The sequence below is a fragment of the Pagrus pagrus genome (assembly GCF_965226575.1).
Source record: "Pagrus pagrus genome assembly, chromosome: 20".
Classification (NCBI taxonomy): domain Eukaryota; kingdom Metazoa; phylum Chordata; class Actinopteri; order Spariformes; family Sparidae; genus Pagrus; species Pagrus pagrus.
This window is the reverse complement of record NC_140207.1, coordinates 399,050-411,549: the sequence shown is the minus strand read 5'-3', so window position 1 is coordinate 411,549 and position 12,500 is coordinate 399,050. Positions and strand designations below refer to the sequence as shown.

Genomic DNA, 12,500 nt, shown 5'->3' with positions numbered 1-12,500 from the left:
ACAGCACTTAGATTGTTGTGTGTGTGTGTGTGTGTGTGTGTGTGTGTGTGTGAGTGCTCGGTTCGAAGCCTCCTTTAATCTCCTCCCATCACCCTCCTCTCTCTCTCTCTTTGTGTCTCTGTTCAGTTGAATCTTGTTTTTTCAGATTTCGTTTAAATTCGCTGCAGGAAACAGGAAGCTGGGAGGCGGCCATGTTGGGCTTCTTCCTCAGTCAGTGTTCATATATCCCAGAATGCACGTTGTGTCAACCAGCAGCAGCGGTGACTAATGATGCGTAACCCTAACCCAGACGAAGGCAAATAATTCACGCGTCAGGACACATACAACACACACAACACACACAACACATACAACACACACATTACATACAAAGTCAATGTAAAGACGCAAATGTGCATGTTTCTGCTCCACACGGCACAAGTGACATGAACGTGTGAAGTTTGTGTCGTTCGAGCGTCCTGGTGAGTTGAACATATTGAACTCAAGTGAGGTAACGACGCTGTTTCTGAACATCTCTCAGCGTTAACGTTCACGTCACTGATGTCCAGACGTTCATGAACATCGATGGAGGATAATAACCAGTAGTCGTGGCTGTTTGCAGACACACAGAGCTGTATAATAACACATCTACTGTACAGAGACAGGACAAATACAGAGCTGCTGTGGAGGGAAGTGAGCGAGGAAGTCAGACTACCTGGTAAGTCCTGGAAATATGTCTCAGCACAGCTCTGATGCATCTGAACTCCATCGTCTGGCCGACAGACCTGACGCAACACAGCTGTCAATGTTCAACTCTCAACTATACTGAGAGAGCAGCGATGGTCGATCGAGCTAGAGTGACTGAAGAGAGAGGTTTGATGGCGGGTTGTTAACGTTGGCGCTCGTGAACAGTGAGAGGAAGTGGAGACATGTCGTCCATCTTTATATGTCAATGGTCTACACGTCGTTTTGTAGAAAATAATCCTGCGTATTGTACCTTTAAACTGATTTTTTAAGGAAAGATTATAAATCTGCCGTCAGTTAATCAAAGTAATGTTGGTTTGGAAACATGCTGTGACATTGTGAGAGCTTCAGTCAGAGAGCATGGTCTCCATGGTCTTGAGGACGGAGTGATGTCACAGCTCTGTAGAAGATAAAGTGTAAATCTGTTGTTTGTCTGAAGGATTCAGCCTGTTGACAAAACTCAGTTCAGTCTTCATCGAGGAGATCAGCACAGATGCTGAGGGTCACCTGTTCAGCTCAGGCCGCCTGCCGATTGGCTGAGAGCGACTCAACCCCAAAGGGAGTCGAATCGTCGTGGAAACAGACGTCAGCTGAGCGTGACGGAGCTGCTGACAGGATCTTTATCAGGTCCTCACTGAGCTTCAGACTTCAGCCTGTTGTCAGTGTTTGTTCGTCAGCTGTGACAGAAACATGAAGACGTGACGCCGTCACAGATCTGTTTAACCACAACGCTGCTGATCACAATCTGACTTCTGTTGATGCAGCTGTCACATATCTGTGTCTGTGGATGAAAACAACCGTTCATACACTGATGAACTCCTGGATGAAGACGGAGAGGGAGATTGTGATGAACTTCACTGGAGTCGACGTGAACACGTGATTGTCTTCATCACATACGTACAGACTGACTGACTGACGCTCAGCAGACTGCCGAGCGCTCGGTTCAGCCCTCGTTTCCTCCTCCAGCTCAGGTGTGTGACGTTTGTTCGCAGGCTCGAGGCCACACAGAGTTTACGATGCTGACGTCGGTCAATGATTGAAAGGGACCATTAGTCCGCTGATTGTGTCGTTTAAATATGTTTATAGATTTCAGTTTCAGAGCGTCTTCTGTTCTTGTCTGTTGCTAAACTAAACTGTTGCTGCCATTAGCTCGTTAGGAAATGAGACAGGAAACACCAGATGTGTTACAAAAAATGGGGAATAGAAAAAACAAAATGTATTTTGTTTTGCATTTCAGGTCTTTCATTCATAAAATCAAGAGGAAATAATCAGTAGATTTCTACAATCTTTGTATTTTTAAGTCACCTTGGTTCGTCACGTTAACCCACCGAGATCGGCCTCGTTGTCTACGACCATAATTTGCATCATTTATGAATGATTCAGAACTTTTGGACCATAAGTCTTAGCTCCTGACTTTTCACCCTGCCGGGACTTGTGTCTTGTGGGCTTCTGTATACAATAAGTTAATAATAATAAATATGAATTTGAGTGCCCTCTGAGAATATGTTCGATGGTGGACACCCGTTGGCACTGATGCAGCAGCTGTGGTCTTCAGTGTGATCAAATAATCCAGCCTGGGACTCGAGTGTCTTCTGGAGGTCATTGTACTGTAAATCCATAAAGATCGATCCCATATACAGTGTCCCATATACCATGACCAAACCCCGTTAGCAAGGAAGCTAACAGCTGACCTTCGTTTCCAACAAGGTCTTCAGTGTGATGGTCGCTCTTATAGAACCTGAATTATCCAGACTGAAACATCTGAAACATCGTACCTCCGTGAGAATCAGCAGAGACACTCTTCCTGAAGCTTAACGAGACAAACAAGGATTCAGCTTCACGTCATCACATCACAGACCTCCTCCCTCAAGCATCCTGATCAACTGTTCCACTCTGTTCCTGTGTGTCAGATCCCATGCACGGCCCGCGGCATCTCGAGGTCGTCGACATCCAGTCCAAACAGGTGACGGCCCGATGGGAGCCATTCGGATACAACGTGACCCGCTGCCACAGCTACAACCTGACTGTGCAGTACCGCTACAGACCTGCAGGGACCCCCAGCAGGTAAACACAGGGAGAGGGAGGGGCCGACAGAGAGGGAGGGGCTAATAGAGAGGGAGGGGCTGACAGGTGACCCTCCTCCTGACTCTGTTGCAGGGAGCCGGTGAAGGAGGAGGTGCGAGAGGAGGTGGTCTACGACACTCTGAGCACCGTGCCGCAGCACACCGTACGTAACCTTCCGCCGTTCACCAACGTGAGCCTGAGACTCGTCCTGAGTAACCCTGAGGGACGCAAGGAGAGCGAGGAGCTGCTGGTGCTGACAGACGAGGACGGTACGAGTGGGATCAGAGAGACGTCAGTTAGACTTCAGCTTCTCTGTTGATGAACCGGACGTGAACTTAACCTTATAAATCTCTCTGTCTCAGTTCCCGGAGCCGTTCCTGTAGATTCGATCCTGGGCAGCAGCTACGAGCAGCAGATCAGTCTGAGCTGGAGGGAACCGCTGCAGACCTACGGCCTGATCCGGAAATACGAGGTAAACACTCCAACCAGGTGACTCACTGCCGACAGGTCATCTTCAAACTGCAGTTCAACACATCAGGTATGAAATTAATCTGGTTTGCAAAGAAAGAAAAGACGCACATGAAAAGGTAAAGTAGAAAATAATCGGACAGTTTCCTCACATGTGGTGAGGGGCGGGATTATCAATAACTCTTAACTCAGGTCTCAATCTACCTGAGCGGGTCTTAATCTACCTGAGTGGGTCTTAAAGGAATAGTTCACTCTACAACAAAATTCAGTCATTATCGACTTACCCACATGCTGATGAGAAGTCCGGTGTAGTTTCTTACTCCTCAAAGTGCAGCTGGAGACCCGCGGGGCTACTCTCCAGCAACGATAATCCGTATAACGATGCTAAGTGGCGACATAGGGGAAATGTCCATAAAACTACACAAAAACTCTGTAATATTCCTCCATACTGCTCATCCGCTGCAATGCAAGTGTCCTGAAGTGGCGACATCCAGAGTTTACTCCAAACGACGTCATTTAGTACATTTTTACAGCCTAAACAGTCACTATGCTGTTTACACGGAGGCACGCTCCGCGTTCACGCGAGTCTCCCTCACAGCCGATTGCACTACGGAAGCTGCGCCGGACAAGATGAATGAGAAACGTGATAGATACACACCGGCATTTACTTCCTGGTTTGAGTTTCAAAGTCTCAAATCACTAGTGCAGCAGATCCCTCTTGTGTTTGTGTGTCACTCGGTCGCTCACAGCAGGAAGTAAATGCCGGTGTGTGTGTCTATCTTGAGTCTCGTTCATCTTGTCCGGCGCAGCTTCCGTAGTGCAATCGGCTGTGAGGGAGACTCGCGTGAACGCGGAGCGTGCCTCCGTGTAAACAGCATAGTGACTGTTTAGGCTGTAAAAATGTACTAAATGACGTCGTTTGGAGTAAACTCTGGATGTCGCCACTCGTCTTAATCTACCTGGACGAGTCTTAATCTACCTGAGCGGGTCTTAATCTACCTGGACGGGTCTTAATCTACCTGAGTGGGTCTTAATCTACCTGAGCGGGTCTTAATCTACCTGGATGGGTCTTAATCTACCTGGACGGGTCTTAATCTATTTGAGCGGGTCTTAATCTACCTGGACAGGACTTAATCTACCTGAGTGGGTCTTAATCTACCTGAGCGGGTCTTAATCTACCTGGACAGGTCTTAATCTACCTGAGTTGGTCTTAATCTACCTGGACGGGTCTTAATCTACCTGAGCGGGTCTTGATCTACCTGGTGTTAATCTACCTAGATAAAAGAGTTGTAGTTTTGAGCACCACCTTTAATCTGCTCAGGCAACCTTCAACAAGATTTCAAGTGTTCAGTGTCCATTAAAGACTCCATTACCCACAATCCCCTGTGAGCCATAAATGTTGTTCTTCTTCACAGATCTCCTACAAAGCCCTGAGCTCCTTCGACACAGAGTTTGACCTGTCCAATCAGAGCGGCAAGGTGTTCAAACTGGCCAATGAGACGAGCCACATTTTCAGCGGCCTCTACCCGGGCTCGACCTACTCCTTCACAATAAGAGCGTCGACTGTGAAAGGCTTCGGGCCTCCGGTCATCACCCAGTTCACCACCAAGATCTCAGGTGTGTGTCCTTCACAATAAGAGCACAAAAACAACATTATCATTGTTAATAAATGTCCAACAGACAGACCTCAGTCGATACCGCTCCAAACGGACCAATGACGAGCCTCCGATTGATCATTAACTTGTCTTAGAAAGTCAAAGATCTCCGTCCAAAGTACAGATGTCCCAAAGCTGTGGGACATGATCCAAATCTGGATCCTGATCAGATCCTGATATGCAGTTTTTTATTATTCAGACACTCTCTGTACCAGTTCTGGTCCAGTACTGTCAACCATCAGGACCCTTTAACGGTTTCCCTACAGTCAGTACTGATTAGGGGTGTCAGTATTCAGTATCCACGATACGGATGTCTTTCAGTCTTCAATTCAGACATCCAGTTTTCTCAGATCATTTGGGCCCGACAGTGGACGAGTGTGGATGAAGAAGAGGAGTCATCGTCTTAAAACTGCGACGTGATGATGTAACAGTGTCTCTGTGGTTGTCCTCAGCTCCTCTGATGCCGGCGTACGATCAGGAGTCTCCTCTGAACCAGACCGACTCCACCGTCACTGTTCTGCTGAAACCAGCCCAGAGCCGAGGAGCTCCAGTCAGGTAACACACACGCACGCACGCACGCACGCACGCACGCACGCACACAAACACACACACACACACACACACACACACACACACACACACACACACACGATCAAATATTCAGCAGCATCAATCTTCTGCTTCATAAAGTTTTCATGACTCAAACGTTAAACATTAAAACGCGACATGAAGCACTTTGAAGAAGAAAGTGGAACTAAAACAAAGTGTCACATCAGAACTCAGCTCAGATCTTTAACGTCAGTTTACACTGAACACTAAATATTAAAGGATTTAATTCAACAATGAAACAGTCAGATTAAAAATGTCTTTGACAGAAGAGACTGAGGTCACAAACGTGTTAATTTAACACAAACACGTTTCATATTAGATGTGTTGATGATATAAACGAGCTCAGATCAGACAACAACTTGATAAAGTGAATGTGTGTTTAAGTTAGATAGAAAATATCTTTAGCTTTTTGTGAATCGTTTCTAACATCACACCTCCTCATCTCCCCAAACACAACTTCATTCTGTTATTTTATTTTATGAATATTTTATTATTAAATCTCTGCATATTAGACTGATATCAAACTAAATGATTTAATAAGTTCAGTTTTATTTCCAGTTAAATTCAGTTTGTTTCAAACATTTCTCTCTTAAATGAAGATCAGTGCAGTACAAACTTTTACAGTTGACTCTGACACACACACACACACACACGGTCCATAGGGAGGTGGTATCCACGGTAACAGTCGTCATGTCAACAGCTGTCTGCTCTCCGTCGTTGGGCTGTAACGAGGGATTTGGTTAATTAACGATCAGCAGGCGGGGCTAATCAGAGCCTGCTGCTAACACCGAGGATTAACAAGGGATTAACAGCTAATGTGTCAATCACACACACACACACACACACACACACACACAGTGAGAGTGCTTCCTTTTCTTCCAGTCAGAGCTGACAGGAAGCACAAAGACGCTTCAGCTCGTCTCTATTTATTAATTAACAGTTTATCTCTTTAACAAACAATAAACAAGATGTTGTGTCACAATAAGAGCATCCAGAAGCTTTGATGCTGCTCATCAGACTGAAGAGGGAGACGCTCTGATGACACGATACGTCCGTCAAACATCAGTAACCTTCAGTCTGAACCACCACTGGCTGCTGCACAGGTGGAGGAAGGTGTCTGACTCAGACTCATCGAGGTGAAGAAAATATAAAGTTATGAGTCGTGTTGTGTTTCTGAGCCCAGTGTGAACACATGATGAAGGAACAATGGGCCCAAGATGGAGCCCTGGGGAACACCACAGCATGAAGTGATCCTGGTACGAGAACTGATGACTGATCCCAGAGGGATAACCACAAAATCGCAGTTGCGATAGATTGGAAGGGGAGAAAAGAAACAAAACTGTATTGAGCCACTACCGGCTTCCTTCATGAAACAAAGCGCTAAAACGAATAACTAAACCACCGCTGCCCAGCAGCTGATTCAAAACCAAAATGTCCAGGAGACCCAGAAAACCCGAAATGAAAAGCAAGGCTGCCCGGGAGACCTTTGATAAACCAAAAGGCTGGAGTCGCAACAAACTCTCCAGCAACCCAAATTATACACTGGGAAACAGGCAATTGACAACAAATACACACACAGCTCTGAGTTGGTGTTATAGAAACGCTGACAACTGGAGAAGCCACAGGGAGAACCTCCCACTACCTCTGAGGGTGAGATAGAGTCAGCACAGGGCACTGGAGACTCAGGGTATATGAAGGCTCCCCACACCTGGGCTTAATCACAGCCAATCAGTGCCACACACACCTGATTGCAGTGAGTTCATTCTCTCACCACTCTCACAGAGCAAGATTGAGTGTCCTCACAGACTTGCTTTAAGGCCAACGTCGACTTTAAAGGAACAGTTCACCCAAAAACTCATCTCATCTCCTCCTGATGATATAAAGTCAGGCTCAGCCATCATCTCCTGATGATATAAAGTCAGGCTCAGCCATCGTCTCCTCCTGATGATATAAAGTCAGGCTCAGCCATCATCTCCTGATGATATAAAGTCAGGCTCAGCCATCATCTCCTGATGATATAAAGTCAGGCTCAGTCATCGTCTCCTCCTGATGATATAAAGTCAGGCTCAGCCATCATCTCCTGATGATATAAAGTCAGGCTCAGTCATCGTCTCCTCCTGATGATATAAAGTCAGGCTCAGCCATCATCTCCTCCTGATGATATAAAGTCAGGCTCAGTCATCGTCTCCTCCTGATGATATAAAGTCAGGCTCAGCCATCATCTCCTGATGATATAAAGTCAGGCTCAGTCATCGTCTCCTCCTGATGATATAAAGTCAGGCTCAGCCATCATCTCCTCCTGATGATATAAAGTCAGGCTCAGCCATCATCTCCTCCTGATGATATAAAGTCAGGCTCAGTCATCGTCTCCTCCTGATGATATAAAGTCAGGCTCAGTCATCGTCTCCTCCTGATGATATAAAGTCAGGCTCAGTCATCGTCTCCTCCTGATGATATAAAGTCAGGCTCAGCCATCGTCTCCTCCTGATGATATAAACATCAGATGTCTCCATACAGCTCGTCTGCTGTGATCACAGAGATCACAACCTGAGGTTGTATGCCCGCCCTGGAGCCCGAAACATCCAATGAGGGATCGTTTTCAAGACATGAAACAATAATTGACATCTTCACTGTAGCTGCTGAGCTAACAGTGTTAGCATGCACCTCGGCTGAAGTGGGTGCCTGAGCTCGACCTTCTGTCTCCGTTACTCTGAGCAGCTGATGTGGGACCAAAGCGTCCGTCAGCAGCACATTTAAAGATTAACATTTAATCTACACACCCACTGATGAGGGCTCGCCTGACTTTGCTACTGTTCCCGGGTTAGAAGATCGATTAGAAAAGTCAAATAAAATAAAAACTACACAGCTGGTGTGTTCAGGGGGCCTGGGAGAACAGAGCGTTCATATAAAACACGTTTACACGCCGAGTGATCGCCGACGTGTGAAAGAAGAAACAAGACGACTGAAAAGAGGAAAATGGATCAATTCAGACAAATTTATGTTTTTCTTTATGTGCAGGATCAAGATGGAGATGTAAAGAGTGTGTGTGTGTGTGTGTGTGTGTGTGTGTGTGTGTGTGTGTGTGTGTGTGTGTGTGTGATGTGCAGTGTGTTAATTGACACGATGGTTTATATGAAATCCATCAGATTGAACAGATGCTGCTCACAGATACGATTTCATGTTTGTTTATATTTAACTTCGCTTTTGTGTCTTCTGACACCAGAGTGTGTGTGTGTGTGTGTGTGTGTGTGTGTGTGTGTGTGTGTGTGTGTGTCAGCCTTCAGGCACACACACACACACATAGTACAACACACACACACGCATGTATAAGAGCTTCAGATCGCAGGACAAAAGGTGTTGCTGCGGGCGACCTGAGGCTGTAATCAGATTACTGTCACACACACAACAAGTGCTGCGACGTGAGCGTGAAGGAATGTGATTGGTGACGGTCTGTCGGGGGGGGGGAGACAGAGAGAGAGACAGACAGAGAGAGAGAGAGACAGAGAGAGAGAGAGAGACAGAGAGAGAGAGAGAGACAGAGACAGACTGAGAGACAGACAGAGAGAGAGACAGACTGAGAGACAGACAGAGAGAGAGACAGAGAGAGAGAGAGACAGAGACAGACTGAGAGACAGACTGAGAGACAGAGAGAGAGACAGACAGAGAGAGAGACAGACAGAGAGAGAGAGAGACAGAGAGAGAGACAGACAGAGACAGACTGAGAGACAGAGAGAGAGAGAGAAAATGTCAAGAAAGAAAAGAAAAAAATTAAAGAGGTAGAAGACAGAAAAATGATAGAATCAGTCTGTTTTGAGTGTTTCTGTAGGGAATTAAACAATATAGATACTGCAGTGTGTGTGTGTGTGTGTGTGTGTGTGTGTGTGTGTGTCTTCCTGTCCTCCTTTAGCTTCCTGTCCGGCAGGAAATGTGACAATGCTGCAGTTTCACCGTCCACACCCTGTGTGTGTGTGTGTGTGTGTGTGTGTGTGTGTGTGTGTGTGTGTGTGTGTGTGTGTGATGTATGACTTCTGTCCTGAGTCTGGTTCCTGTGAAAAACACAACTATTGTTCTCAGCCTCCCTCAGGACACAAACACTGTTGAAAACTCACTGTGTTGCGTTCAGGTGCAGCTCAGTGACTCTGTGAAACACACGGCTGTCCTGTGACACCTGCTGGAGAAGAGCAGAAACTAATCGTCTGTCTGCTGTTGGCTGGTCTTTGTTTGTCTCTGTAGAGTTCATGTTCAACCGTTCTCCTCAGAGCTAAAACACACAATCCGTCAGGATTCTGTATTAAAATGTGTAAAACAACTGGACCTTTGTTCTGCATGTTGTTGAGTTGTGTTCTCACATCATCACAAACGTTTCCACCAAAGTTAAAGCAGAGAAATCCTCCAGTGTCCTCGAGGTGACGCTGAGTTTCATCTGGTCGTCTGTGGCTGTAACTTCAGGAGAGAGTCAGAGAGAGAGGAAGGAAGTCTGAGAACGAGACCGAACACAACCAGAAGGAAACTTTAACACATCAGAGAGTTGAGCTGAAGCTCTGAGTGAAGTCAGCACTCAGCAGAGACTCTGGTTCTGGTTCTGGTTCTCTGTCTCCTCTCTGCAACATTACGTTCACGAAGGAAAGTCCATTTCCCCTCCAGCTCCAGTCAGCAGTCAACAGTACAGAACAGAACCACCCGACAGTGGAGGTCACCTCCGGATCACTGCTGCAGTCAGGCTGATAAACAGGAGTGAAGATAAACCCACAAGTTACAAAGTAACTCTGAGCTCTGCTCCCGTCGGTGAACGGCTCCGGATCAGAACCTGATGAGACTCCAGCAGGTCTGGATCTGAACCCACTGTCCTCCACAGCTGGGGGTTCTGAGCAGCTGAGAAGGAGAGTCAGTAGAGTCTCAGTAGAGCAGGTAGTCTCTGTTGTCCAGTGTTGTGGATTATCTATAATATTAAATGGAACTTGTTGTGTTCAACATGCTGATCTTCATGAAGCTGAACACCTGTCAGAGATCTTCATGAAGCTGAACACCTGTCAGAGATCTTCATGAAGCTGAACACCTGTCAGAGAGCTTCATGAAGCTGAACACCTGTCAGAGATCTTCATGAAGCTGAACACCTGTCAGAGAGCTTCATGAAGCTTTGAGTCGCCCTGGTAACAAGCCCACGCCTCCTCTCGCGTTCACTCAGAGCTGGTCCTTCACACAACGTCCAGATTCTTCATTTAGACTCCAGCTCTTTGTTTCCATGTGTTCTCCGTGTCCTCCACCCACAGAGGACTTCATGGTGCACAGACAGGACGACATGAATCATCAGTTTAATGTCAGACTGTCGTGAAGTTACGGCCTCTACATACAGAGACTTAATAAAAGTGAGGAGGGAGTGATGGAGTGGAGCAGAGGCAGCGCTGACCTTTCTGCTGAGCTGAATAATGAACCAGCAGACGGCTGAGAAGGAGACCAGAGATGTCCAGAGACGAGCTGCTGCTGTGGACACTCGTTAAGACAGAGTCACAACTCGTTAACTGATGGACACACACACTGACCGTGTTGAGTCCTGCTGGTGGACAGCTGACAAATGTTACCTAATAACTAGTAACTAACCAACCAATCCATTTATGAGCAGACTAGTTAAGTGACTGCAAACGTCCGACTGACTCAGATAGTTGTCATTAGTTAACCTATACCTGTAAGCTTACCAACTGACTGACTGTCTAATGGAAGGACTAACATGCTAACTAAATACCACCCCAGTTAGCTAACTAGTTGTCTTACTGAGTGACATAGCAGTGATCTAAGTGAACAACTAACAGGCTAGATGAAAAGTTAATGACTCAGCCTGTTTCTAACCGGTGTGTCTGCAGTAAGTACCAGGTGGTGGTGGAGGAGGAGCGCCCCCGCAGGCAGAGGAGAGGTACTGCAGAGATCCTGCGCTGCTACCCGGTGCCGATCCACTTCCAGAACGCCTCGCTGCTCGACTCCCAGTACTACTTCAGTGCAGAGCTGCCCATGAGCGAGCTGAGGGCGGCCATGCCCTTCTGCATCGGTCAGTGCCTCGCAGACAGACAGACAGACAGACAGGCAGACAGACAGACAGAGAGAGAGAAAGGCAGGCAGAGATACAGAGAGACAGACAGACAGAGAGAGAGAGACAGCCAGGCAGAGAGACAGACAGGCAGGCAGAGAGACAGACGGACAGAGAGACAGAGAGAGAGAAAGGCAGGCAGTGATTGATTGATTGAGTACATCAGTTAGTTAGTTAGTTAGTTATATACAACACCAGTCTGTTAGTTAGTTAGTTAGTTAGTTAGTTAGTTATATACAACACCAGTCTGTTAGTTAGTTAGTTCGTTAGTTAGTTAGTTAGTTAGTTAGTTAGTTAGTTAGTTATATAGAACACCAGTCTGTTAGTTAGTTAGTTAGTTAGTTAGTTAGTTAGTTAGTTATATAGAACACCAGTCTGTTAGTTAGTTAGTTAGTTAGTTAGTTAGTTAGTTAGAACACCAGTCTGTTAGTTAGTTAGTTATATAGAACACCAGTCTGTTAGTTAGTTAGTTAGTTAGTTAGTTAGTTAGTTAGAACACCAGTCTGTTAGTTAGTTAGTTATATAGAACACCAGTCTGTTAGTTAGTTAGTTAGTTAGTTAGTTAGTTAGTTATATAGAACACCAGTCTGTTAGTTAGTTAGTTAGTTAGTTAGTTAGTTAGTTAGTTAGTTATATACAACACCAGTCTGTTAGTTAGTTAGTTAGTTAGTTAGTTAGTTAGTTAGTTAGTTATATACAACACCAGTCTGTTAGTTAGTTAGTTAGCTAGTTAGTTAGTTAGTTATATACAACACCAGTCTGTTAGTTAGTTAGTTATATAGAACACCAGTCTGTTAGTTAGTTAGTTAGTTAGTTAGTTAGTTATATAGAACACCAGTCTGTTAGTTAGTTAGTTAGTTAGTTAGTTAGTTAGTTAGAACACCAGTCTGTTAGTTAGTTAG

At 45.8% G+C, this 12,500-nt stretch overlaps 1 protein-coding gene across 1 annotated transcript in view; it reads left to right on the top strand.

Annotated features, from left to right (window-relative positions):
- Window positions 1-12,500, top strand: part of LOC311249261 (receptor-type tyrosine-protein phosphatase mu-like) — a 157,572-nt gene that overhangs the window by 64,158 nt on the left and 80,914 nt on the right. The window contains exons 10-15 of the mRNA XM_084340158.1: window positions 2,634-2,787; window positions 2,881-3,056; window positions 3,150-3,259; window positions 4,671-4,872; window positions 5,363-5,465; window positions 11,378-11,559. Coding sequence (XP_084196284.1) covers window positions 2,634-2,787; window positions 2,881-3,056; window positions 3,150-3,259; window positions 4,671-4,872; window positions 5,363-5,465; window positions 11,378-11,559 — 927 coding nt within the window. The remainder of the gene's footprint in view (window positions 1-2,633; window positions 2,788-2,880; window positions 3,057-3,149; window positions 3,260-4,670; window positions 4,873-5,362; window positions 5,466-11,377; window positions 11,560-12,500) is intronic.